Raw genomic sequence first — 22,681 nt, forward strand, 5'->3', positions numbered from 1 at the left:
TTCCCCTGGGGTTCAGGTGCAACCTGTCCCTCTTGTACAGGCCATACTCCCCCAGAATAGATCCCAATGATCCAAGAAACCAAAGCCCTGCCCCCTGCACCAGCTTCTCAGCCACACATTTATCTGCCAAAACATCCTGTTTCTACCCTCACTGGCACATGGCACAGGCAGCAATCCAGAAATTACTACCCTGGAGGTCCTGCTTCTCGGCTTTCTGCATAGCTCTCCAAATTCCCTCTTCAGGACTTCTTTCTTTCCCTTCCTATGCCATTGGTACCAATATATACTGAGAATCTGGCTGCTGTCCCTCCCCACCCAAAATGCTGTGGATGTAATCCTAGACTTCTTTGTCCCTGGCACTTGGGAGGTCACATACTATCCAGGTGTCCCGTTCACGTGCACAGAATCTCCTGTCTGTTCCTCCGACTATTGAGTCTCCTACTCCCCCAGCTACTCTCCTCCTGCAACTTAGGGATGACTACTTCCCTGTAACTCTGAAGCCGTACAAGCTGAAGGTCATCCAGCAGCTGCTCCAGTTCCTTAACTGGGTCTTCACGCAGATGTAGTTCTCTGGGGGATGCTGGGTCTCCAACATCCGGCATGAAGAGCACACAACTGTCCTCTTCACTAAGTACTCCTGACACAGTTATTTGCTTCCATAGATGCTGCCTAAACTGCAGAGTTCCTCCAGCATTGTCTGTGTGTTCCTTTACCATACCTTGGCCTGTATCTCCTCCGTTGTCACTCCTTTCTCTCTTTGGGGTGAGTCCCCCAGCTCCTCACCTCCCACAACAAACCAAGCAATTTTCACAATCTCCATCAGATCCAAAAAGAGAGGGTTAAAGTTCAATGGAGATGTGTAGGGCAAATTTTCTTTAATTACAGTGGTGGGTGCCTGGAATGTGCTGCCAGGAGAGGTGGTGGAAACTAGCAGCACAGGAGTGTGCAAGAGAAGCTTAGGGAGGCAGGTGAGAGTGGGGAGGTCATGGTTAACATTCAGGGATGAGAGATTAGATTAATTGGTTTAATTAGTTCCACACCCTTTTGCCTCCTAGCACATTGACAATCATCAAGCTGTTTCCCCAACAAGGACAGCAGAATCTGCTGTTAGCAACACAGGGAGCAATATCCTCTCTTCACGGCCACATTAATCCAGCTGGTCTCACCATACCGCAGATATTTCCTCCTATTGTATCCCTCCCCCATTACTGCTTCAATACCGAAATCCAACCCAGTTTTGGGAAAGGTTGTCAGACAAACATGAAACATTTCTCTCTCCATAGATGCTGACTGACCTGCTGAGTGTTTCCAACATTTGGTTTGGATTTTGTCATTGAGGATTTGGCCCTCCCTTCTGTTCCAACACCTCACCCTCAGAGAGGGGAAGCAGATTCTCTCTCTACCCCTTTTCCAGCTCAATAATGAAACCCAAGGGAACCCTCCCCTCTTGAACCTTACAACCTGTCCAAACTCCAACGCAAAGAGTTAATGTCCTCGCAACCCTATCCCCACGGGCAGACACACTAACCAAGAGAGAACTGCTTGCATTGGATTTTAATGTGATATAATTTACTTACAATAAAATAAACATCTTTTACAAACAGGACAGGTACTGCACAGAAGAAACAGCTGACAGAACAAGAACCCTGCACCCTGGCTCTGGCTCATTGTCCGAACCCCAGGAGCATGACCAGAGTGTCAAACTGAAGGGACACATCACTGTAGGCGATCACATGGAGAGTGAGAGGGAAGCAGGGCAGAGGAGGCATGTAGATACAGGTAGAGATTAGAGTTGAGAGGGAGGGAGGAAACAAAAAGGGCAGAGAGCGAGGCGGGCATGAAGAGCAGAGAGGCAAGGAAAATATCCAAGGCAGAAAGAAGGGTGGGTGGGGCGGGGGGTGGCAAAATGGTAGATGATGGGAAGTAAACCTATGGTCTCAGTGGGTCCTCCTGCCATGACCTGGGTTAAAGATGGCCAGTTTCCATGGTAACCCCCACCCCATCCTGTTCTTCGACTGGAATCATATATCCTTCCCTAGGCCCAGTGGTCCCACAGTGCAGACAGATGGGGGTGAACAGGCAGGGAGGGGACAGAACGATTGGCAGAGGGCCTGGATCTATATGTCCTGGCAGCACTGGACTCTGCGACTCTTGTCCACAGGGGGTGGGGAGATGGCCACGATGTCCCGGCTGGGACCGAACTCCCATTCTTCTGGGTCCGCGGAGAACTGGCGCTGAGACACAATCCGGTAGATTTCTGGGAAGAGGGAGGAGGACAGTTAATCCAGGTGCTTCCCTTCCACCACCAAGCCACCCACCTGGGGTTTCCGGAAGACAGTCTCACTAACAGTCACAGCTGAGGAGGGGGGGACATATCAACAGGGCAAACTGCAGGGCAGTGGGGACAAATGGTGATAGCAGGGGATCAGTGGGCAGTATGGCCTCAGAGCCAAGGTGGCAAAATGACAAGTGGACCCCTTACCACCTCTTCCCTCTGGCATCAAACAACAAGTAGACAGAATGGAAAGGAAGGCATATGGAATACTTGCCTTCATCAGATAGAAGAGATAACAAGGGTTCAACCCCCTCACCACTGATGCTGCGTGGAGTCTGCATGTCTGAGACCATGCAAGACTGCCCCCAGGTGTCCAGTTGCCTCCCAATAATGTGTTGGGGTTAATTGGCCTCAGTGAACTCCTGTCAAACGGTAAATGGATGACAGATGGGGATATGAAGGAGGAAAGTGGAGTGGGGTGTTAAGCGGGTGATCAGAGTTGGCATACATGTGATGGGCCAAAGAGTCTGGAGGAGAGAGAGTAATGGAGGGTTCCTACCGTTGAGAAGGGTGTGGAAGGCTATCTCCACGTTGGTGGAATCCAGGGCCGAGGTCTCCAGGAACAACACGCGGCTCTTCTCTGCAAGAGAGGTGGGGTGTTAGTGGCCCTGCAAGTCCGCTGTCATTCCTCCAGAACCCCTCCCACAGCGATCTTCTCCCCACACCCTCTCTCCCGCCTCCCATAACCCCCTCCCCACCTCCCTCTCACACCCTCAGGGTGCTGGGTTTCGGGGGGCTAGCAGAGACACGATGGGCAGAGTAGTTGACCTGGGCTGTCACTCCACGCTGATTTCCCAAGATCAGACGCAAGGCAGAGGGTAGAGGTGACATGTGGAGTCTGCACATTCTCCCGATAACCACACCACGTGCATTTCCCCTGGGGTGCGGCCGTTCCCTACCACATCCCAATGACATGCCAAGTCAGCGGTTAATCACGTCCCTCCCCCTGCATAAAGGGTAGAAACTGGGGACTGAAATGGGGGGGGGTCAGGTATAAACTGAGAGGGCCAAAGAGCCCACTCCCCTGTTCATCCCTTCACCACTCCCACTGATGACATCCCCTTCCCTCCACTTCGTCCCTTAATCGTTCCTCTGATGACATCCCCTTCCCTCCCCTTCATCCCTTCATCATTCCCTCTGATGACATCCCCTTCCCTCCCCTTCATCCCTTCATCATTCCCTCTGATGACATCCCATTCCCTCCCCTTCATCCCTTCATCATTCCCTCTGATGACATCCCCTTCCCTCCCCTTCATCATTCCCTCTGATGACATCCCCTTCATCGCTCCCACTGATGACATCCCCTTCCCTCCCCTTCGTCCCTTCATCATTCCCTCTGATGACATCCCCTTCCCTCCCCTTCATCATTACCTCTGATAACATCCCCTTCCCTCCCCTTCATCCCTTCATCATTCCCTCTGATGACATCCCCTTCCCTCCCCTTCATCCCTTCCTCTGATGACATCCCATTCATCGCTCCCACTGATGACATTCCCTTCCCTCCCCTTCGTCCCTTCATCATTCCCTCTGATGACATCCCCTTCCCTCCCCTTCATCCCTTCATCATTCCCTCTGATGACATCCCATTCCCTCCCCTTCATCCCTTCATCATTCCCTCTGATGACATCCCCTTCCCTCCCCTTCATCATTCCCTCTGATGACATCCCCTTCCCTCCCCTTCATCATTCCCTCTGATGACATCCCCTTCTCTCCCCTTCGTCCTTTCATCATTCCCTCTGATGACATCCCCTTCCCTCCCCTTCATCATTCCCTCTGATGACATCCCCTTCCCTCCCCTTCATCCCTTCATCATTCCCTCTGATGACATCCCCTTCCCTCCCCTTCATCATTCCCTCTGATGACATCCCCTTCCCTCCCCTTCATCATTCCCTCTGATGACATCCCCTTCTCTCCCCTTCGTCCTTTCATCATTCCCTCTGATGACATCCCCTTCCCTCCCCTTCATCATTCCCTCTGATGACATCCCCTTCCCTCCCCTTCATCATTCCCTCTGATGACATCCCCTTCCCTCCCCTTCATCATTCCCTCTGATGACATCCCCTTCCCTCCCCTTCATCCCTTCATCATTCCCTCTGATGACATCCCCTTCCCTCCCCTTCATCCCTTCATCATTCCCTCTGATGACATCCCATTCCCTCCCCTTCATCCCTTCATCATTCCCTCTGATGACATCCCCTTCATCCTTTCATCGTTCCCTCTGATGACATCCCCTTCCCTCCCCTTCATCGTTCCCTCTGATGACATCCCCTTCTCTCCCCTTCATCGTTCCCTCTGATGACATCCCCTTCCCTCCCCTTCATCGTTCCCTCTGATGACATCCCCTTCATCCCTTCCTTATTGCCTCTGATGACATACTCTTCCCCCCTTCATCATTCCCTCTGATGACATCCCCTTCCCTCCCCCTCATCATTCCCTCTGATGACATCCCCTTCGCTCCCCTTCATTGTTCCCTCTGATGACATCCTCTTCCCTCCCCTTCATCCCCTCATCATTCCCTCTGATGACATCCCCTTCCCTCCCCTTCATCATTCCCTCTGATGACATCCCCTTCCCTCCCCTTCATCATTCCCTCTGATGACATCCCCTTCCCTCCCCTTCATCATTCCCTCTGATGACATCCCCTTCCCTCCCCTTCATCCCTTCCTCTGATGACATCCCCTTCCCTCCCCTTCATCCCTTCCTCTGATGACATCCCCTTCCCCTCCCCTTCATCCCTTCCTCATTGCCTCTGATGATGCCCCCTTCCCTCCCCTTCATCATTCCCTCTGATGACATCCCCTTCCCTCCCCTTCATCATTCCCTCTGATGACATCCCCTTCCCTCCCCTTCATCATTCCCTCTGATGACATCCCCTTCCCTCCCCTTCATCATTCCCTCTGATGACATCCCCTTCCCTCCCCTTCATCGTTCCCTCTGATGACATCCCCTTCTCTCCCCTTCATCATTCCCTCTGATGACATCCCCTTCCCTCCCCTTCATCGTTCCCTCTGATGACATCCCCTTCCCTCCCCTTCATCCCTTCCTCATTGCCTCTGATGACATCCCCTTCCCTCACCTTCATCATTCCCTCTGATGACATCCCCTTCCCTCCCCTTCATCGTTCCCTCTGATGACATCCTCTTCCCTCCCCTTCATCCCCTCATCATTCCCTCTGATGACATCCCCTTCCCTCCCCTTCATCCCCTCATCATTCCCTCTGATGACATCCCCTTCCCTCCCCTTCATCCCCTCATCATTCCCTCTGACATCCCCTTCCCTCCCCTTCATCATTCCCTCTGATGACATCCCCTTCCCTCCCCTTCATTGTTCCCTCTGATGACATCCTCTTCCCTCCCCTTCATCCCCTCATCATTCCCTCTGATGACATCCCCTTCCCTCCCCTTCATCCCCTCATCATTCCCTCTGATGACATCCCCTTCCCTCCCCTTCATCCCCTCATCATTCCCTCTGACATCCCCTTCCCTCCCCTTCATCATTCCCTCTGATGACATCCCCTTCCCTCCCCTTCATTGTTCCCTCTGATGACATCCTCTTCCCTCCCCTTCATCCCCTCATCATTCCCTCTGATGACATCCCCTTCCCTCCCCTTCATTGTTCCCTCTGATGACATCATCTTCCCTCCCCTTCATCCCCTCATCATTCCCTCTGATGACATCCTCTTCCCTTCCCTTCATCCCCTCATCACTCCCACTGATGACATCCCCTTCCCTCCCCTTCGTCCCTTCATCATTCCCTCTGATGACATCCCCTTCCCTCCCCTTCGTCCCTTAATCGTTCCTCTGATGACATCCCCTTCCCTCCCCTTCATCATTCCCTCTGATGACATCCTCTTCCCTCCCCTTCATCATTCCCTCTGATGACATCCCCTTCCCTCCCCTTCGTCCCTTCATCATTCCCTCTGATGACATCCCCTTCCCTCCCCTTCGTCCCTTAATCGTTCCTCTGATGACATCCCCTTCCCTCCCCTTCATCATTCCCTCTGATGACATCCCCTTCCCTCCCCTTCATCATTCCCTCTGATGACATCCCCTTCCCTCCCCTTCGTCCTTTCATCATTCCCTCTGATGACATCCCATTCCCTCCCCTTCATCCCTTCATCATTCCCTCTGATGACATCCCCTTCCCTCCCCTTCATCATTCCCTCTGATGACATCCCCTTCGTCCTTTCATCGTTCCCTCTGATGACATCCCCTTCCCTCCCCTTCGTCCTTTCATCATTCCCTCTGATGACATCCCATTCCCTCCCCTTCATCCCTTCATCATTCCCTCTGATGACATCCCCTTCCCTCCCCTTCGTCCTTTCATCATTCCCTCTGATGACATCCCATTCCCTCCCCTTCATCCCTTCATCATTCCCTCTGATGACATCCCCTTCCCTCCCCTTCATCATTCCCTCTGATGACATCCCCTTCGTCCTTTCATCGTTCCCTCTGATGACATCCCCTTCCCACCCCTTCATCATTCCCTCTGATGACATCCCCTTCTCTCCCCTTCGTCCTTTCATCATTCCCTCTGATGACATCCCCTTCCCTCCCCTTCATCATTCCCTCTGATGACATCCCCTTCCCTCCCCTTCATCATTCCCTCTGATGACATCCCCTTCCCTCCCCTTCATCATTCCCTCTGATGACATCCCCTTCCCTCCCCTTCATCATTCCCTCTGATGACATCCCCTTCCCTCCCCTTCATCCCTTCATCATTCCCTCTGATGACATCCCCTTCCCTCCCCTTCATCCCTTCATCATTCCCTCTGATGACATCCCATTCCCTCCCCTTCATCCCTTCATCATTCCCTCTGATGACATCCCCTTCATCCTTTCATCGTTCCCTCTGATGACATCCCCTTCCCTCCCCTTCATCGTTCCCTCTGATGACATCCCCTTCTCTCCCCTTCGTCCTTTCATCATTCCCTCTGATGACATCCCCTTCCCTCCCCTTCATCGTTCCCTCTGATGACATCCCCTTCATCCCTTCCTTATTGCCTCTGATGACATACTCTTCCCCCCTTCATCATTCCCTCTGATGATATCCCCTTCCCTCCCCCTCATCATTCCCTCTGATGACATCCCCTTCGCTCCCCTTCATTGTTCCCTCTGATGACATCCTCTTCCCTCCCCTTCATCCCCTCATCATTCCCTCTGATGACATCCCCTTCCCTCCCCTTCATCATTCCCTCTGATGACATCCCCTTCCCTCCCCTTCATCATTCCCTCTGATGACATCCCCTTCCCTCCCCTTCATCATTCCCTCTGATGACATCCCCTTCCCTCCCCTTCATCCCTTCCTCTGATGACATCCCCTTCCCTCCCCTTCATCCCTTCCTCTGATGACATCCCCTTCCCCTCCCCTTCATCCCTTCCTCATTGCCTCTGATGATGCCCCCTTCCCTCCCCTTCATCATTCCCTCTGATGACATCCCCTTCCCTCCCCTTCATCATTCCCTCTGATGACATCCCCTTCCCTCCCCTTCATCATTCCCTCTGATGACATCCCCTTCCCTCCCCTTCATCATTCCCTCTGATGACATCCCCTTCCCTCCCCTTCATCGTTCCCTCTGATGACATCCCCTTCTCCCCCCTTCATCATTCCCTCTGATGACATCCCCTTCCCTCCCCCTCATCATTCCCTCTGATGACATCCCCTTCGCTCCCCTTCATTGTTCCCTCTGATGACATCCTCTTCCCTCCCCTTCATCCCCTCATCATTCCCTCTGATGACATCCCCTTCCCTCCCCTTCATCATTCCCTCTGATGACATCCCCTTCCCTCCCCTTCATCATTCCCTCTGATGACATCCCCTTCCCTCCCCTTCATCATTCCCTCTGATGACATCCCCTTCCCTCCCCTTCATCCCTTCCTCTGATGACATCCCCTTCCCTCCCCTTCATCCCTTCCTCTGATGACATCCCCTTCCCCTCCCCTTCATCCCTTCCTCATTGCCTCTGATGATGCCCCCTTCCCTCCCCTTCATCATTCCCTCTGATGACATCCCCTTCCCTCCCCTTCATCATTCCCTCTGATGACATCCCCTTCCCTCCCCTTCATCATTCCCTCTGATGACATCCCCTTCCCTCCCCTTCATCATTCCCTCTGATGACATCCCCTTCCCTCCCCTTCATCGTTCCCTCTGATGACATCCCCTTCTCTCCCCTTCATCATTCCCTCTGATGACATCCCCTTCCCTCCCCTTCATCATTCCCTCTGATGACATCCCCTTCCCTCCCCTTCATCCCTTCCTCATTGCCTCTGATGACATCCCCTTTCCTCCCCTCCCCTTCATCCCTTCCTCATTGCCTCTGATGATGCCCCCTTTGCCCACAGCACCTGCGAAGGTCCTGGCCTCCTCAGTGGGCACCGCCCGCATGTGCCTCAGGTCACTCTTGTTGCCGACCATCATGACCACAATGCTGGGGTCGGCGTGGTCTCGCAGCTCCCACAGCCACCGCTCCATGTTCTCGTACGTCAGGTGCTTCGCAATATCGTACACCAGGAGTGCCCCCACTGCCCCCCGGTAATATCTGGTGGAGACAGGGGGAAGAGACATCACGAACAAGGTTGACCAATGGAGAAATGACACCCGTGACCTTACACGCCAGGAGTGAAGCCAATCCCTGGGCTCTGGGAAGCCGAGGCAGATCTCTGACCGGAGATCAGTGGCCAGGTTTCACAGCCCAAGCTGGGGGGGAGGAAAATACTCAAGATGGGCACGAGATATTTCCTCCTGAAGACTGTGAACCCGGGGGAATCAGGCAAAGAAGCTGAAGCCAAACTATTTGAGATTATGGTGGGGGGGGTGGAGTCACTCCTGGGGACAGGGGAATGAGGGGAGAAAACTAGATTGAAGGGACTGAATCTGCATAGTCAAGTGCTGGGCTAGGCTCACAGGGTGGTATGGCCTCCACCCGCCGCCATCTGTGTTCGTGCTGCTTGCTGAACCCCGTCCACACAATAAGGAGGGTGTGCCTTCACTGGAGAGGGTGCAGAGGACATTCCCCAGGACATTGCATGGGACAGTGTTTCCGATAGAAGGTGGAAATGGGAGGAATTGGGACCATTCTCCCTGGAGAGGAGGATGCTGAGGGAGGTGGACAGAGTTACGAGGGGAGGAGACATGGTGGAGAGTGGGAAATGTTTCCCCAGGCAGTGTTTTGAGAGAAGGGGAATGAGATTTTAGTGGGGATCCAAGAAAGATTGTATCTCTCCCCCAGAGGGGCGTGGAATCTGGAATCGCTGCCTGAAGGGGTGGAGGAGTAGATTCTCAACATTGAAGAAACTTGAATCCTTGTTGCAGAGAGGTCCGAAACTGAAGGAGATAAGGGAGCAAGGTAAAGGTGGGGGAGAGTGGAAGGGATCTGGAGGGTGAATTTTTCCCCAGGGGAGGGTGTTTGGAATCTGGGATGCACTGTCTGAAAGGGTGGGGGGGGAGCAGAGACGCTCACATTAATGTAGTATCTGCACGAGTGTTTGACTCAGCAAGACAGAGAGGGCGGATGGATCATGGTGGGCAATGGGTGCTGCAGAGGCTTGCCCAGCTGGGAAGGATGTCCACCACGTCCCCCACCGACCTGCTCTCACTCCACCGGGAGCAGGACTGACTGCCTCCTCATCCTTCCCTGCTGCCCCTTATTCGTTTCCTGACCCTCCCATCTGCTGTTCTGATTGGCCAGAGAATGACCAATCAGAGAACGGTTTGACCTCAGCACCCTGCACCGACTCCTTCCAGTACTGGAATGAGCTGCCAGAGGAAGAGGTTGAGGTGGGTACAAATACAACATTTAAGAGGCATTTGGATAGGTATGTGGAGGGGAGGGGCTTGCAGGCTTACGGGCCACATACAGGCAACCAGGACTAGCAGAGAGGACACTGTGGGACTGGCCAGAATGGACCAGTTGGGCCAAAGGGCCTATTGTTTTGCTTTGTGACCCAAATGTTCCATGACACCTCCCTCTGATGCACGCTGCCCCCCCCCCCCCCGTGTCTCCCACCAACCCTCTTGGAAGCAGTTGGTGACCTGTGCCCAGAGCACCTAGGGTAGGCAGCACTATAGGTCCATCACCTTCTGCCCTCCCCTTCCCCTCCCACCCCGACCAGAGGAAACATCACCACCAGACTAACACAGCAATATTCCTCCACACCCCCACTCCCCAAATACTGCTTGGCCTGCTGGGACATCCAGTGTCCCGGTCCAGATTCGGATGTCTCAGCTCTTCTGCGACAACTACCCTGTTCCATTGGGTCCTCTCATTCTAAGCTCATGACAGCAGAGACCCCTTGTCCAAGAGACTGACCCGCTGAAAGAATGGTTGTCCAATGGAGACATTGGAATTTGATGAACATTGAAAGGCATCTCCACCACCTTTATGTTGTGAAAGGGCCGTTGTCTTGGCAACTTGCTCTTCCATCCCCACTGACCGCTTCACCCTACACCTCCCTTCGGAAACTTCCCGTCCAGTGAAAGGGGGGGGGGGGGGGGGGAAAGAGTGCCGGTCAGCTCACGGGGACCCGAAGAGCTGAGAGTGATGGACTTGTAGTTCACACAACCCCAGAACTGCAGCCGGTGCTCCCAGCACAGACAGCATGGTCAGTCCTGAACTTCCCGTGTCCCCACCCTCTCCTCCCTCACCCACCATGCCTCCTCAAGGCAAGATTGTGGGACAGATTGAGAGACGCAGGAGAGTGCTGATGCTGGACAGCGTCTGCGAGGGGGAAATGGACAGTCATCATTTCTGGCCAAGTTGCTTCATCCAGGCTGCAAGGGTAAGAGGGGAGTTAGATGATGCAAACGGGGCAAGTGATGGGTGGATCCTCATGGGGAGGAGAGAGGGGGAGCAGTGACAGAGGGCGGGTGAGGACGCTAGTAAATTTCTAAAGTTATACCATTCTGAGGTTGCATCACTGTCTGGTAAGGAGGCACCAATGAATGGGAGCAGAGTGTTGTAGACTCAATGAGCCCCATCGCAGGCACAACCCTCTCCCTCCATCAAGGTCACCTTCAAGGTGATGCCTCAAAAGGGAGCCCCCGAGTAACCCACTCATTTCACCAGCTCTGACAACGGGGTCAGGGACTCCCCCCACTTCCTCGCCAATCCTCGGCATCTCCACATTGGCTGAGACCCTCCAAGCCAAAGTGTTTGGTGTTTATCCCCCCTCCCCGTCACAGTATCACGTACAGAGTGTTTCTGGCATGTTCTGGTTCAGCTTGCCAGTGAGCAGTGGAGGGCGGTGAGGGTGAATGGAGGGAGATGGACATTGGGAGCACTAACAGAGGAGAATTAAGGACTTGGGTTGAACAGTCGATCTCCTCAGACATGTTGAAATTTTATTCCATCATAACCTGGGCAGAACCTGTCGCTGGGAAAACTGGGTCACCATGGATACCTACAGGTAACCCGAGCCCCTTGTCACCGCGCCCAGTAACAGGATACAGGGAGAACACACCCGCATGTGCAACTCTGCCTCCAGGTGACCCTGGCATTCTGCACTGATCGGGGAGGGTGGGAGAGAGAGGGCCACAGTTTACCACAGACCCCACTCTCACAGCTGTATGAGGGGTTAATTTATAGTGATGTACATATTCATGAGGGGATTAGACAGGGTGGATACACACAGACGTTCTTGCAGGGTTCGGAAATCAAGAACTATAGGGCACAGGGTTAAGCTGAGAGGGAAGGTTTGAAGGGGGCCCAAAGAGGCAATGTCTTCATCCAAAAGGAGTTCCCAGGGGAAATGGTGGAAGCAGCTACATTAACACATTTAAAAGACACTTGGACAGGTACACGGATAGGAAAGGTTTAGAGGGATACGGACAGGTACGCGGATAGGAAAGGTTTAGAGGGATACGGACAGGTACACGGATAGCAAAGGTTTAGAGGGATACGGACAGGTACACGGATAGGAAAGGTTTAGAGGGATACGGACAGGGACACGGATAGGAAAGGTTCAAAGGGATACGGACAGGGACACGGATAGGAAAGGTTCAAAGGGATACGGACGGGTACACGGATAGGAAAGGTTTAGAGGGATACGGACGGGTACACAGATAGGAAAGGTTTAGAGGGATATGGACAGGGACACGGATAGAAAAGGTTTAGAGGGATATGGACGGGTACACAGATAAGAAAGGTTTAGAGGGATACGGACAGGGACGCGGATAGGAAAGGTTTAGAGGGATACGGATAGGAAAGGTTTAGAGGGATACGGATAGGAAAGGTTTAGAGGGATACGGATAGGAAAGGTTTAGAGGGATACGGATAGGAAAGGTTTAGAGGGATACGGATAGGAAAGGTTTAGAGGGATACGGATAGGAAAGGTTTAGAGGGATACGGATAGGAAAGGTTTAGAGGGATGCGGACGGGTACACAGATAGGAAAGGTTCAGAGGGATATGGACAGGTACACGGAGAGGAAAGGTTTGGAGGGATATGGACGGGTACACGGATAGGAAAGATTTAGAGGGATATGGAATGGTACACGGATAGGAAAGGTTTAGAGGGATATGGACAGGTACACAGATAGGAATGGTTTAGAGGGATATGGACAGGTACACGGATAGGAAAGGTTTAGAGGGATATGGACGGGTACACGGATAGGAAAGGTTTAGAGGGATATGGACAGGTACACGGATAGGAAAGGTTTAGAGGGATATGGACAGGTACACAGATAGGAAAGGTTTAGAGGGATATGGAATGGTACACGGATAGGAAAGGTTTAGAGGGATACGGACAGGTACACGGATAGGAAAGGTTTAGAGGGATACGGACGGGTACACGGATAGGAAAGGTTTAGAGGGATATGGACGGGTACACGGATAGGAAAGGTTTAGAGGGATATGGACGGGTACACGGATAGGAAAGGTTTAGAGGGATATGGAATGGTACACGGATAGGAAAGGTTTAGAGGGATATGGACGGGTACACGGATAGGAAAGGTTTAGAGGGATATGGACGGGTACACGGATAGGAAAGGTTTAGAGGGATATGGAATGGTACACGGATAGGAAAGGTTTAGAGGGATACGGACAGGTACACGGATAGGAAAGGTTTAGAGGGATATGGACGGGTACACGGATAGGAAAGGTTTAGAGGGATATGGACGGGTACACGGATAGGAAAGGTTTAGAGGGATATGGACGGGTACACGGATAGGAAAGGTTTAGAGGGATATGGACGGGTACACGGATAGGAAAGGTTTAGAGGGATATGGACAGGGACACGGATAGAAAAGGTTTAGAGGGATATGGACGTGTACACAGATAGGAAAGGTTTAGAGGGATATGGACGGGTACACGGATAGGAAAGGTTTGGAGGGATATGGACGGGTACACGGATAGGAAAGGTTTAGAGGGATATGGACGGGTACACGGATAGGAAAGGTTTGGAGGGATATGGACAGGTACACGGATAGGAAAGGTTTAGAGGGATATGGACGGGTACACGGATAGGAAAGGTTTGGAGGGATATGGACGGGTACACGGATAGGAAAGGTTTAGAGGGATATGGACGGGTACACGGATAGGAAAGGTTTGGAGGGATATGGACAGGTACACGGATAGGAAAGGTTTAGAGGGATATGGACGGGTACACGGATAGGAAAGGTTTAGAGGGATATGGAATTTTACATGGATAGGAAAGGTTTAGAGGGATACGGACGGGTACACGGATTGGAAACGTTTAGAGGGATATGGACAGGTACACGGATAGGAAAGGTTCAGAGGGATACGGGCTAAATGTGGGCATTGGGACTGGCCTAGATGGAAATCTTTGTCAGCATGGACCAGTTGGACTGAAGGGCACGTTTTTGTGCTGTATGACTGTGACCATCTGGGGATAAGGCAGAGAGTGGTGCTGAGGCAGAGTGGAGGGGTCAGGGCGAGGGATCGTGGGTAGTGGGTGAGGCAGTGGGGAGGGACCAGGGCGAGGGCTTGTGGGTGGTGGGTGAGGCAGTGGGGAGGGACCGGGGCAAGTAATCGTGGGTGGTGGGTGAGGCAGTGGGGAGGGACCGGGGCAAGGGATCGTGGGTGGTGGGTGAGGCAGTGGGGAGGGACCGGGGCAAGGGATCGTGGGTGGTGGGTGAGGCAGTGGGGAGGGGCTGGTTTTGTGCAGGGCAGTTCTGTTGTTCACTCACGCTGAGGTGATGGCTCGATACCGCTCCTGCCCTGCTGTGTCCCAGATCTGGGCCTTGATGGTCCGGTTTTGGAGCCGGACACTGCGGGTGGCGAACTCCACGCCGATGGTGCTCTTGGTCTCCAGGCTGAACTCATTGCGGGTGAAGCGGGACAGTAGGTTGCTCTTCCCTACCCCGGAATCGCCGATCAGCACCACTACAGTGGATGGGCAAGCGGTCAGGAACTTGGCTGCACTCAGACCACCCTCCACCCCCTCAGCCCTCAGTCACTCCGGACCTTCACCCAGAGAGGAGTGCCCATCAAGGGAAACAGCCCCTCCACTGTGGGAGGATTGCCCACCACAGACCTCAGCCTCGAGGGAGAAACCCCTTACCCCCTTCAACATTCTAGTACTAGTAGGCCCAACGCTAACAGCAGGTTTGCCTGTTGCCATAGCCCAAAACACCCCTCCTCCCTGCCACCTACCCCTGCCTCCCCAGACATTGATGGGCTGCTTGTGTGATCTGGCCGTGCCAAGCTGGCCTGCAATTCGATTGGCTGCTGTGGGGGATTTGGGTGGGGGAGGTGCAAAATGTGGAGAGGACCCTATGGTCACCGTCCACTTGGGTGTGTGTGCGCAGAATGCCACCATCCCCGCCCCCTCAGTATCCTGACCCCATAGAGCGTGCCCTCCCCCAGCGGCAGGCCGGATCAGCGGTGCAGTCCCCCAGAAGCTGGGGTCAGGCCCACGACCCACAGGGCATCGTGGGGCTCTCAGACACTGGGCTTCACCAGAGTGGGGTAAGGGGCCCCGTCCCCACTGCACATTCTGGGCCAGGTCAGCGGCTACAGGATGGGGCCCAGAACCGTCTCAGTTTCGGAGGAACAGGCCCTTCAGTCCAACGTACTGACCAAAGTGTCCCAAGTGGACTCGTCCCATTTGCCTGCACTTGGTTCATGTTCATCTCTCAACCTTTCCATGCATCTGACCGAATGCCTTTTGAATGCTGTTAATGTACTTGCCTCCACAACTTCTGGGTGAAAAATTTGTCCCCCACATCCCCTGTAACACTTACCCCTTCCATCCCCTTTCAAACTTCGATAGACATGGAGTGATTAGGCATAATCAACAAGGCTTTGTTTGTGGCAAGTTGTGTGTAACCAATCTTATAGAGTTTTCCAAGGAAGTTATCAGGAAAGTGGATGAAGTCAAGGCAGTGGATGTTGTCTACATTGACTTTAGCAAGGCACTTGACAAGGTCCCACATGGGAGGCTGGTCACGAAGGTTCAGTTGCTCGACATTCAAGATGAGGTAGTAAATTGGATTAATCATCGGCTTTGTGGGAGAAGCCAGAGAGTGTAGTAAGTGGCTGCCTCTCTGACCGTAGGCCTGCTGGGTCCAATACTGATTGTCATCTATATCAATGATCTGGATGATAAGGTAGTTAACTGGATTAGCAAATTTGTGGATGCCACCAGTGATGAAGTGACCATCAGAGCTTATAGCAGGATCTGAATGGGCTGAAAATGGCAGATGGAATTTAATGCAGACAAGTGTGAGGTGTTGCACTTTGAGTGGACCATCCAGAGCAGGTCTTGCACTGTGGAGTGTGGTAAAATAAAGGGATCTAGGAATAGAGATCCATAATTCCTTGAAAGTTGTGGCATGGGTAGATAGTGTCATAAAGAAAACTTTTGGCACATTTGGCTTTCATAAATCTAAGTATTGAGTACAGGATGTTATGTTGAAGTTGTACAAGACATCGTTGAGGTCTAATTGTGTGCAGTTTTGGTCACCTGCCCAGAGGAGGGATGTAAACAAGGTTGAAAAAGTGCCCAGAAAATTTACAAGGACGTTGCTGGGACTAGAGGACCTGAAAGATTGAATAGTATAGGACTTCATTCCTTAGAACAGAGAAGATTGAGAGGAGGTTTAATGGAGGTATACAAAACTTTGGGGGGTATAGATAGGGTAAATGCAAACAGATTTTTTCCACTAAGGTTGGGTGGGACCACAATGGATAAAGGTGAAAGGTGAAAAGCTTAAGGGAACATGAGGGGAAATTTCTCATTTGTTTGTCCCACTCCCATCAGGGAGGAGGCTACGTAGGATCCACCAGGACCACCAGACTCAAAAACAGTTACTTTCCCCAGTAAGGCTGATTAATACCTCCACCCACCAACCCACCTCTCCACACCCCCTCACCAACCCATCCACAACCACTATTTTACCATTTCCTGTCAGAGTCACATCATGTACAGACACTCCTGTGCCTAGCATCACTTTCTGGGCATACAATCAATTTACATAAGCTCCCTTATGTATCCACTTATTATGTTTTTGTTAGTATTGTGTTTTATTGTGCTGCATTGGATCATGTACATGAAACAATCTTGAATTCTGCAATGTCACCCCTCAGCCTCCTTCGCTCCAAGGAACACAGTCTCAGTTTTTCTTTACAACTGAAGACCTCCAGTCCCAGTAACATCCTTGCGAATCTTTCCTCCAGCTGCGTCACATCCTTTCTATAGCCAGGTGACCCAAGCTACGCAAAAGTTTTCTACACTCATAACATGGCATCCCAACTCCCACTCTTGTACTCAGTGCCTTAACTGATGATACCAAATGCCAGCTTCGCTGTTGTCTACCTGTATCACCATTTTCAAGGATCTATAGAATTGAACAGAAGATCTCCCTATTTCTCAGAACACCTCATTGTGAGTCCCACCCATAATTTTACTCAGTGCATCACTTTGCCAGTACAGATTCAACCCGGCATTGCTCTGCAGGTCTGACTAATCTGGTCAGTGACACGGCAGGTAATGCCGCTGCATCTCCGCTCAGAGACCATGTTTCAATCCTGACCTCTGGTACTCTGTGTGTGGACTTTGCACCTTCTCCTTGTGGCCGTGTGGGTTTCTCCCAGGGTGCTCCAGTTCCCTCGCACATCCTAAAGATGTGCAGGGTCAGTAGGTAAATTGGCTGCTGTAAATGCCTCCTCCCCCTTAGTGCATGGGTGAGGTGGAGAATCTGTGAGGAGTTAGTGGGAGTAAGGGAATCGGTGTAAATAGGTGGTTTGGGGTCAGCACGGACTGTGTGTGATGAGGGGCCTGTTCTTAGGCAAACTTTCTCCATTATTAATGCCCTATAAACTGCAATAACCTGCACTGCACCGCACCCCCCCCAACTCCCAACACTAACTTTCACATCACCTGCAAACTTCCAAATCACATCCACCATATTTGATTCAACATTGGCTTCAGAGAGTGGTAGCAGACGATTATTTCCCTGACTGGAGGCCAATGTCTACTGGTGTGCGGTAGGGATCAGTGCTGGGTCTGTCGTTGTTTGTTGTCAATATTAATAACATGGTAAACTGGATGAGCAAATTTGTGGAAGACACCAAGACTGAAGGTGTCAAGGAATGCTATCAAATTTTGCAAAGTGATCTAGACCAGATGGAAAAATGGGCTGAGAAATGGAAGGTGGAATCAAAGTGTGAGGTGTTGCACTTTGGTAGGGCAAACCAGGGCAAGACAGTGAATGATGCAACTCTGAGGGCCACAATAGAACTAAACAATTTGGGAATATGAATCCATAATTACTTGAAAGTGGCATCACAGATGGATCTAACATTGGCCTTCCTAAACCAGGGCATTTAGTACAGGAGATGGAATGTTACTTTGAAGCTGTGGAAGACATTGCTGGGGACAAATTTAGAGTATTGTGTGTAGATCTGATCACCTTCCTGCAGGAAAGATATTAATAAGAAAATTTACAAGGATGTTGATGGGACTCGAAGACATGGAGATACAGGGAAACGTTGAATAGGTCAGGACTTTATTCCTTGGAGTTCAGGCGACTGAAGGAAGGGGTTTCTTATAGAGGTGTACAAAATCATGAGGGGTCATGCAAGCAGACTTTCACCCCTTCCATCAAATTTGATGAAAAGGTTGAGGGGGGATTTGATCGAGGTATTTAAAATGTTGAGAGGGATAGATAGAGTTGACGTGAATAGGCTGTTTCCATTGAGAGTTAGGGGGCAAAAGTTTAAGGGAAACACGAGGGGGTATTTCTTTACTCAGAGAGTGATAGCTGTGTGGAATAAGCTTCCTGTAGAAGTAGTAGAGGCCAGTTCAGTTGTGTCATTTAAGGTAAAATTGGATAGGTATATGCACAGGAAAGGAGTGGAGGGTTATGGGCTGAGTGCGGGTAGGTGGGACTAGGTGAGATTAAGAGTTCGGCACGGACTAGGAGGGCCGGAATGGCCTGTTTCCATGCTGTGATTGTTATATGGTTATATATATGTTATATGGTTAATCGTCATAGGTTTAGAGTGCGAGGTGAATTAATTAGGGGGAACCTGAGGGAGAATTTCTCCACTTAGAGCAGGAGTTCCCAACCTTTACGCTATGGACCCCTACCATTAACTGAGGACCTCTGCTCCAGGGAATAAAGTCCTAACCTACTCAACCCTTCGCTATGTGCCACTGGGAACAAACCCAGACTGTCCTTATAACCATTGCCGTCCATTCCAGGAAAGACCCCCATGAATTTGTCCCGCACTTTATCACTCCCATATTCTTCCTACAGAGTGGGCTGCAGGTTGAGAAGCCCTGACTTGGAGGGAGGTGCAAGCATGGAATAAGGTGCCAATGGAGGTGGGCGGTTCAGTTAACAGAAGTTTAGATAGGTATATGGATGGGAGTGATATGTGGGGCTGTTGTCTGGGTGCAGGTAGATGGGACTAGGCAGATAATAATTGGGCATGGACCAAATGGCACATTTCTGTGCTTTAGTGCTCTATAAAACAGCGAGACCCCCCCCCCCAAGAACTGATCACTCTGGGACACCCCAGTCACAAAAACACATGGAGCACTCTGCAATTCTGGTTGCCACTCTGCAGAATGTGGGAGCAGGAGAGATTCACCAGGTCTTTGCTGATCAGAGAGACTGGACAGGCAGGGTTTGCTCTCAGAGGGGGTGAATTGGAGGTCCACAGCACATTACAGGCCCTTTGGCCCACAATACTGATGTTTATCTTTAATGGTCTTGCAGAGAAAGGTTGAACAGGTTCGGGCTTTATTCCCTGGAGCAGAGAAGACTGTGGGGAGATTTAAGAGGTACATAAAATCATGGGGGATACAAGCAGGGTCTTTCCACTAAGATTGGGTGAGACGAGAACTAGGGTCCATAGATTAAGGGTAAAAGGTGGAAATATTTAAGGGGAACTCAGAGGGTGGTGCGGGCGGTGGATGCGGGTTCAATTTCAACTTTTCAGGTAAGTACTTCGTTGGGAGGGATAGGGAGGGCTGCGGTCCAGGTGTGGGTCGATGGGACTAGGCAGAGTAACAGTTCCGTATGAACTAAGTGGACCCGTTTCTGTGCTGCCGTGCTTTCTGACTCCACATACACTTTCCCGGGACACTGGAGTCTGGAACTAACGGCCGCAGGTTTACGGTGAGAGGGGAGAGGTTTCATACACTGGGTGATGGATGCATGGATCCAATTGCCAGAGTAAGTGGAGGGGAGAAAGATAATGTAGTAATGATAACATTTAAAGGCACTTGGACAGGACCTTGGAAAGGTGAGGCGCGACGGGAGCCAAAGTCAGACGAAGAGCGGGTGTGTAGTCCCTCTGTAGGAGAATCCTGGATGTGGAGACGGCAGCACACGTTAGGCGGAGCAACACACACTTGGTACGGCCGCACGCTTACACCATCACAGCTAGCCATCTCCCCAACCGGAGGCTTCAACCACTCCGTGACCAGCAAAGCGTGGGGTGGGGTCTCGCTGTTTTATAGAGCACTAAAGCTCTATAAAGAGAAGTGAGGCAGAGGTTCGGACCCTACGGTCGTTGTGTACACACACACACACACACAGTATACTGTACCTGATACACTCACACATCGGTAAGGACGGACCGGGAAAACTTACCCGTAAACCCTGAGGGAAGAGATGGTGGAGTAGAGTAGAGAGAGAGAGAAGGGGAGGGAAGAGATAGAGTTGAGAAGTGAGGGGACAGGACGTTTTCCCGGGGAGAGGGGTGTAAGCATATAGGAACAAACCGGGCTGGGGGGGGGGGTGAAAGAGGTAGGGACAAACCGAGCGGACTCATCCTTGAACAGGTAGTGACTGGGAGAGGGGGGTCGGGGTGGGAGTAAGGGGAGGAGGGGGGCGGTACGTTGCTCCAGGGGTGGAGCCAGGAGGTAGGGACATACCGGGCCGATTCGCCCTTAAACAGGTAACGAACGGGAAAGGGGACTGGCGGGCAGCCTTCCCACTCCTCGCCCTTGAACAGGAATCACGAGGAGGGTGATGGCCGAGAGGATGGATACCTGTGCCTGGGTGGAGGTGGTCCTGGGACTCACTCGTGAACAGATGCTCACGGGGAGGGAGTTGGGATTTACCCTTAAAGCTGGTCATGGCTGGGGCGGGCATCTATCCCGGTGGATGAGGGAGGGACCCTATCCCGAGAGTGATAATAGGCAGGTGAGCACAGACTCACCCTTGAACAGATAGTCATACTCGTCCTCCTTGCCTCCCATCGTCGCCACTCAGACTCACCCCGTCAGGCTCTGCTCCAATTTCTCCTCTCCTCTCTGCTCCACTCTACCAATGAGCGGAGACCTGGATCGAACGACCAATGGAAGTCGGGCATCTCGCAGTGAACAATCCGAGATATGGAATCTGCCCCGGCCACTTCAGACACGCCTAGCGGACCAACCGGTGTGAAAACCCCCCGGGGCATGGAGCCAGGGGCACGTGACCCAACCAGGTGGCGAAACTAGTTGGGAAGGTGCTCCTGAGCTGGTGGGGGGGGGGGCAGGGGGAGGTCCCGGGACTGATTGACCAATCCCGCAACAGAACGTCTCAGACTAACCAATCCGGCGTGTGCCAAATTTGGAGTCTAAACATTCCCGGGACAAAATGCCTCAGTACAATCCAGGAAACAAGCAGGCAAGAGATCAACCAGTTCCGGACTCAGTCCTTGGACAGACCAAATCCAGAACAGACAAATCCCGGGACAAAATACTGATAGAAGTGCGTAGGTAGTCAGACACTCTGAAAGTCAGAGGCCGGATATAAAGTTGTTCATCAATTGGGAGCACGGAATTGGTGAAGTCTCCAGTTTTGGATGGATGACAAATGAATAAGCATAGTTGAATGTGGACTGTGTTCCCTTTCTATCACTCCCCCACGGTTCTCCGCTGTCCTGCGGGAAAAGGTCACGGTGAGGAGTGAGCGTTCCTCAGTGGCACCGGAAGCGCAACAAGGCAGATTCTTGCATATCTACACGGTGTTTGAAAAGGTCCCGTGACGGGTCTTTCAAGTGTTTCTCTTTATATTCAGGTGACTAATAAGATGATCAAAGTATCAGTATTGGTGTTATCATTTTAACCTTGGAAAGCGCCTCCTGATGACGTACTTCAGTGCTTTGATTGGTTCTCAATTAAAACAGCTACTTGAAATCGTAGGCCAGTCTTCTTGAGATTGGAAAACATCTGTTGAGGCTGTAGGGTCCGGCCTGCGCATACATTTCACAGGGGTTCCTGCCCACGCTGGGGTGGAAGGAAGATGCGGTGACAGACATTCCTGCCAAACAATCACTTAAAATTAAGGATATAAATGTGGTGGTGCCTTGGCATAAGACCGAAGAGAAAGCCATTACTAAAAGGTCTGTTCAATTACTGTGGCAACACCATTAGGTTAAGGAACAGAACTCAACTGGGAGATGGGTATGAAAGGAGAGAAGTTACACTTACACATTAAATGCTGGACAAACCAAGCTGAATAACTCCCTCGTCACTACCTCTTCCCATAGATGCTGTCTGGCCTGCTGAGTTCTGCCAGCATTTTGTGTTTTTATTTGAATAACTCCCTGTTCAGAATTAATCTGCTTGATCTGTATATGATGCAGCATATATTGTTTGTCTGGACTTCCTGTGCGATGCAAAGGAAACATCTGATTAATAAATTAGACAGAAAGAACAAAGTTTAAAGTGGAAAGTTTATTAGGATATCACTGCCATCCTAATGTATATAATTGCATATTTTAGGAAGACTAAGCCTGCAGTGATGGTGAGGACAAGGATGTGGTGAGTACCTGGGGGAGCACCTGGATGAGTGGAGCATCAACACAGAGGCTGTGTACAAGAAGGGTCAGGGTCGCCTCTACTTCCTGAGGAGACTGAGGCCCTTTGGAGTATGCAGGCCTCTCT

The 22,681-nt window shown here is 51.6% G+C and overlaps 1 protein-coding gene across 1 annotated transcript; it reads right to left on the reverse strand.

Annotated features, from left to right (window-relative positions):
• Positions 1–1,547: 1,547 nt before the first annotated feature.
• LOC140735818 (ras-related protein Rab-11A-like) lies at positions 1,548–21,241 on the reverse strand. The gene is made up of 5 exons (XM_073061329.1): positions 20,968–21,241; positions 14,478–14,673; positions 8,680–8,873; positions 2,835–2,915; positions 1,548–2,257 (listed from the first exon to the last, which is right to left on the reverse strand). Exons 1-5 carry the CDS (start codon positions 21,005–21,007, stop codon positions 2,118–2,120), a joined length of 651 nt encoding a protein of 216 aa, XP_072917430.1. The 5' UTR covers positions 21,008–21,241; the 3' UTR covers positions 1,548–2,117.
• Between the last annotated feature and the right edge of the window lie 1,440 nt (positions 21,242–22,681).

Source organism: Hemitrygon akajei, chromosome 11 (genome assembly GCF_048418815.1).
Source record: "Hemitrygon akajei chromosome 11, sHemAka1.3, whole genome shotgun sequence".
NCBI classification, from domain to species: Eukaryota; Metazoa; Chordata; class Chondrichthyes; order Myliobatiformes; family Dasyatidae; genus Hemitrygon; species Hemitrygon akajei.

Excerpts from the sequence above, each read along its gene's own strand:
- LOC140735818 (XM_073061329.1), bottom strand. The coding sequence starts at position 21,007 with ATGGGAGGCAAGGAGGACGAGTATGACTATCTGTTCAAGG. Across the intron at positions 8,874-14,477 it reads TATCGAGCCATCACCTCAGC|ATATTACCGGGGGGCAGTGG; the intron begins GTGAGTGAACAA and ends TGTCTCCACCAG. Across the intron at positions 2,258-2,834 it reads CTTCCACACCCTTCTCAACG|AAATCTACCGGATTGTGTCT; the intron begins GTAGGAACCCTC and ends CCCTCTTCCCAG.